This window comes from Aptenodytes forsteri, unplaced genomic scaffold (assembly GCF_000699145.1).
Source record: "Aptenodytes forsteri isolate BGI_AS27 unplaced genomic scaffold, ASM69914v1 Scaffold770, whole genome shotgun sequence".
NCBI classification, from domain to species: Eukaryota; Metazoa; Chordata; class Aves; order Sphenisciformes; family Spheniscidae; genus Aptenodytes; species Aptenodytes forsteri.
In genome coordinates, this window is record NW_008795098.1 from 146,176 (window position 1) to 151,865 (window position 5,690).

The 5,690-nt window shown below is 40.1% G+C and overlaps 1 protein-coding gene across 3 annotated transcripts in view; it reads left to right on the top strand.

Annotated features, from left to right (window-relative positions):
- Positions 1–5,690, top strand: part of RASGEF1B (RasGEF domain family member 1B) — a 26,739-nt gene that overhangs the window by 5,899 nt on the left and 15,150 nt on the right. For all 3 annotated transcript variants that reach the window (XM_009277027.2, XM_009277026.2, XM_009277028.2), the window contains 5 exons: positions 2,160–2,372; positions 2,471–2,545; positions 3,839–3,934; positions 4,539–4,641; positions 5,407–5,486. In XM_009277027.2, the coding sequence (XP_009275302.1) occupies positions 2,160–2,372; positions 2,471–2,545; positions 3,839–3,934; positions 4,539–4,641; positions 5,407–5,486 (567 nt within the window). The remainder of the gene's footprint in view (positions 1–2,159; positions 2,373–2,470; positions 2,546–3,838; positions 3,935–4,538; positions 4,642–5,406; positions 5,487–5,690) is intronic.

Consider the following 5,690-nt stretch of genomic DNA (forward strand, 5'->3'; position numbering starts at 1 on the left):
CCCCCCCCCCCCCCCGCCATGATATCATATAGTGAGATTGACTGTGGAAACACATTTAACATGTGATGTTCCATATCTAGCAGGTAGTAATGGTACTTCCAGTCACTATCCATACAGGACAGACTCAAAGGGGTGACCTTGAGGTGAAGTGTCCCATTGCTTTCTTCCATGCTGTCCAATCCTCAGAGGTTTTTAAATATAAATAAATATCAGCATTGTCAGTGTGAATATAGAATAAAAAATGAGACTGTGGGACTAGTAAGTGGAAAGGGTAAACCTAATTTAGAGGAAGACCATGTATGTAGGCTGACTGGTAGCCATACTACATCAAATTAATATCTAATTGATAAAAGACATATTCTGTGAGTTCATTGGTGTGTTGTTAAATACTTATATATATATATATGATATTAAAAAAACGCATGAGATTAAGTAATGGTCCAGCAGCAAATACCTGTTATGGGTGCAAAGTGCAGTACATACTCATCCTTGCACAGAATGCCTTGAGGTCATTGCCTTTTTGCTCAAGAGGAGACTTAGGCTCAAAAGAGCAGAGGGATGTTGGTTTTGTGTGCTCAGGGACATCCATGAGGTGTGAGAGGAAACTGGCATTTCCTTCTGCCTTTGTGCCGAGAGGGTTTTACCTCATCACTGGGCAGAGGGGTGTTTGTTATGTTTGAACTGCTGTTAGATCAGATGTGGGCTAATTACCCTGGTTTCTTGTTCTGGTTTGGAGGGTATCTATCTGTGCCAGTTTGCCTTTTCTCTGGGATTTTCCAGCTACAGAAACAGATTGACCAGAATTAAGTGGTTCAGCTTTGTATCTTCACCCATTTTCTCCCTGATTTTTTTGTCAGTTCTGGGTTGACACGAACCACAAATTCAGGCAAGGTTTATTTTTTTGCTTTGAAGCTTAACCCACTGATTATTACGTGATTTCCATCAGTAGCCAGAATTCATCCTGAGTATTATAGATGGTTTTTTTCATTCTTGGTTCATTATCAGCTGGGCAAGAAAATGCTTCATAAAGTTCTCTTACAAGAAGTTTCAAAGAATTTGGAAGGGAATGGGTCAGTGAAGCAAGTTCGCGTGTGTGTCACCTAACACCTGTTTATGGAAGCGCAGCACTTGAAGAAATACTTCTCTATCTCCCTGAGGAAAATGTAGATTCTTTTCTTTAAAAGCTTGAGATTCCCCTGTTCTCTCCCCACTCACCCCGGTGAAAAATTATGCTGTGTGTATTTGTCTAGAAAATGAAAATAAATCTAAGCAGAAAGCAATTATTTACCGAGTAACAAGACAAATTCAGCCTCGGTTGAACACAACTGACTTCAGGAATGAATCTGACCCAAGATAGTGCTGTTGTATTTGAGTACATTTGGAAATCCGTATAAATGGCAGCTTTGGAAGGAATGACGAATTCATTAGAATACAGGAAACATTCCTGCCTTGGACTGATCACACTATACTGTGCTGCCAATAGGTTTTGGATGCTCCTTTTTTCAGCCACTTAGGTTTTGCTTTAATGGCTTTAGGATGATATCTGGAATTTGGAAGAGTAACCACTTTGGGGTCAGTTACACAGACCTGTCTACTTAAGAGTCAAGTCCTGCTCCTACTTAAATTTGTCACTCCTGTTAACTTATAGCACCACACGGAAAGGCCTGCAAGGTGAAAGAAAAGAGAGATGTTTTTATTATCTTCTCCTTTTTCTCAGATTTACTGCAAGTTTTAATTCTGACTTCAGTGAAACTGGTCTTGATTTACTCCAGAGAGAAGCAGGCCCTTTTTTCATCATTGAATGACCATATATTGGTTTTTTTGTGGTCTTAAGCAGGAGAAGATAGAGTATTTTCATTTCTTGTATTTTGTTCGGTGATTGGTGGTACTTTTCATGCAGTAGATTGTGCATGGCTTCTCTGCTGTTCCTTGAGCTAACCAGGTCACTATTGAATCTGTGAGACAATCAGTGTTTAAATCCTCAGCTGGATTCCTGTTGGTCTGATGAAATGCCAATATTCGAAACTCACATAGTAGAGCATATCTTAAGTTGACAACAAATACACGTATCAGCATCAATCTGTTTTGGTGTCATGCAGACTTTAATGCTATCTTCTCACATTTTGAAAACGTCTCCCAATTGTTTCATGTCATGACAGATGTATCGGAAGAACGTACAGCAGCTCCTCCAGAACCTGATTCGGAAGCTTGCCACTGTTAGCCAGTATGAGGAAGTACTTGCAAAAATTAATGCCACATCCACAGATCGCCTCACGGTTCTAAAGACCAAGCCCCAGTCCATCCAGAGGGACATAATCACAGTCTGCAATGATCCCTATGCGTTAGCTCAGCAGCTGACACACATAGAGCTTGTGAGTTGTTATATTTCAAGTATGATTTCATCCTTCCCCTCTCTTTGAAATGCAGGTTAACATAGGATATGACTTGGCTGCTTATGTGCTTTATTTAGGAGAGACTCAATTATATTGGACCAGAAGAATTTGTCCAGGCATTTGTGCAAAAGGATCCTTTGGATAATGACAAGGTAATTGGAGCAGATCTGGAGCAGCTCTGAAATGTGGCATTTAACACTCTGGAGCTCAGGTGCCCCATGAGCTGGAAGTGAGGTCCAGCAATAAATGAGGACCTGCAGAAACAAGCTTTATAGTGAAAATGCTTTAATATTCCTCTTAAAAATTTTGTTGATACTTTTTCTTTCTGGAGGACAACTCCTGGAGCTCCAGAACTCAGCCAAAAAATTGACTTAAATTAACACATTTGCTGTTTTTTCTGATTTAAGCTAAGGCATAACTTAATCCTGTGAATGTTTTCTCCAGGCCACCTATGTGGTCTACAGCTGGAAAAAGCTAATTTTCAACATCTGTTCTTCCTTTCAGTAAACTGAACTCTTTGCAGCAAACTGGCAAGTGGGGCAATTTGCAGGTAGAGCGCACGTCACAAAAAGGGACCAGTGAGCTCTAGATCCATGTGAGATGAAGGGCAAAGACGCAGTGTTTTTAGCTAACTGTGCTAGAGGTGTCATCTCCTTGAGTGCTGATTTCAAGATGACTTATGCTCTGTAAATAAACTGTGCCAAAGTCAGGCAGTTAAAACTTGAATTACGGTCCTCCCTAAAACTGACAAACAGAATAGAATGACTCAAGTTTACAATTTGATGTTCAGTCAGACAGTCTCTGAAAATCATTTTGTAGGTAGAGATCACTAAAACTGCTGCCTACCCCTTTTTAGGCAACCCTGAGATGTGGTGTGGGAATTGTTCCAAGACCCTACAGAAAAAACAACACTGGTTAGGAAAGGGAGAATCCAATCAAAATGGGAGAGCTGATCTCCCAAAGTTAGGATGCAGTATGTTAATTTGGTGTCAACAACTGAACATAATGTGCCAGTGGAGTGGGCTGGCCCCTGTTATCTTTCTGCACTTGCAGAGGGCATAATGTTGTCTCTACTATATTAATGGGACAGGAGTGAGGACTGAAACAGTGCTAATATTCAAGGAAGCTTTAAGCAGATACTTAGCTTTGATTGTTTGCATAAGTCTATCCTAAGTCCTTAAAGCATCCCGGTAGGACTTCCAGTAGGTGACGGATTCCGCATGCCTGCTTGAGTGCTTTACTGAGCCAACAGCTCAGGAAGAAGTTATACATGCTCAAATACTATCACTGCTGCTTTTCCTCTAAGTTTTTTGTCACTTTGGGTAATTGAGTTATTCCTGGTTACCTGACAGTGTTTGAGGATGGCAAGGCGGAAAGCCAAAAGGTCTCTCTCAGGGAAAAGATGAAGATTACAATAGACGTTGCTATTTTTCTTCTGTTTGCAGAGCTGCTACAGAGATCGAAAGAAGACCCAGAACCTGGAAGCCTATGTGGAATGGTTTAACAGGCTCAGTTACTTGGTTGCAACAGAAATCTGTATGGTGAGCAAGGACTTTTTCTGCTAAAAGGTTTTGTTTAGTGTAGTTGTCTAAAACTGTGAAGTCTGTTCAGGTTTGGTGCCCCTTCAGTGTGCCCTTTGACTTTGCATTCTCTCAGCTCTGTACTTTTTCACGTGTGGATTAAGTCAGCACAGGGCTGAAGAGGAAATAAGTTCTGTGTTTTCAGCATCATAGTCGTGCCTCGGTCTCGTTCATGTGACATATTATGCTGGGTTAGTCCTTCTTGGCACAGGAGTGCATCTGGCCTGCCCTTCTCTTCTGTGAATGCCCCTTGTGAATGGAGGCATCTTTTCTCTTCTCTTCTCTGTGCTGACCCCCTTCTCTGCTCTACTGTTCTTCGTACCCTTCTTCTTGGCAGACCCTCCTTACCTGTTGTCCTTGCTCTCTACCTGCCCGGTATCTGGGTTGTCTTTGCTGTCCTGAGGGCTTTTGAACACAATGGTGTGGCTTCCTCTACATGTAAAGCATAGTGTGAAGTTGTGGTACATTTGGAAAAGACTTTTAACAGGGGTGTTGTTTCTTTTGGGGCTGGGTCAGAGTGCTCTGTTTCCTGCTGAGTGTAACACTCCGATGGCATCTCTTGCAGCCTGTGAAGAAGAAGCACAGAGCAAGAGTGATAGAATATTTCATTGATGTGGCACGGGAATGTTTTAACATTGGCAACTTTAACTCCTTAATGGCTATCATTTGTAAGTATGTATCCTGAGACGTTTTGTCCCTGTTTGAATCTGGATAAAGGAAGCGTGGTTCTTTATACAGAAGTCTGCTGCTTAGCATGCTCAGCAGTGTGAAGTTGGGAGGGGAAGTAAGTGGTGGAGAATTGCTCAACGTTATTGTAGTGTTGTGTGTGTAAGAAATTATTTACTGTCATAGTGTAAACTGCAGAAAAACAGTTTTCATTGCAACTGTTCAGAGAACTAAATCTCCACTTTTTGAAACCAACTTTAGCGCTAAATTGGAATGGAAACTCTCCCTGTAATATGGAGGATTGGTGTCTTCCATCGTTTCTATCACACCATAAATATCCTAGTGTTTTAAAAATTCCACACCTTTTTTATATCTGATAGGAAAATACTGGGAATATTTTTTTTTTTAATTTGAAATGTGAAAACTTCATAGATACGTGTAGTTTTCAATGAAATATGTAAGAGACAGTGTTGAGAAAACTCATTTGCGCTTTTCTACTGTATATTCATGTTTTATCAAAACCACATTAAATAATGTCATAGCATTTTTTTAGAGCTTTCATTCTGTAAGAGACGTTGATTTTGTTTCCGAAGTTGTTTTTAACGCTCGAATTTCAAGAAGATGATGAGTCTGATTTCTGAGTAGCTCTGTTGAAAATACTTGTTATTGTTAATAGCTCCTTTGCTTTTGAAATACTTACTAGCCTTAGCTACTTGAAAGATTTTTTTGTTTTAAATACTCCAACAATTTCTCTCTCGTATATCAAGCTGGCATGAACATGAGTCCTGTGTCTCGGTTAAAGAAAACTTGGGCAAAAGTAAGGACAGCCAAATTTGATATTCTTGAGGTAAGTTTGGCCAATATGTGGATGTGGGGCTGTTAATAGCATTTTACTTTTAACTGCTCTAAAATCCGAGTTTGGCTTCATTATGACATGTTTAATTTAGTATGTTTGTGCTGTTAATGGAAATTCTAGCAGATGTAATAAGAATTGTTCATCCGGCTTGTGCTTTTTTGATTTGGAAGAAGGAAATTGAAGTAATTTTTTTTT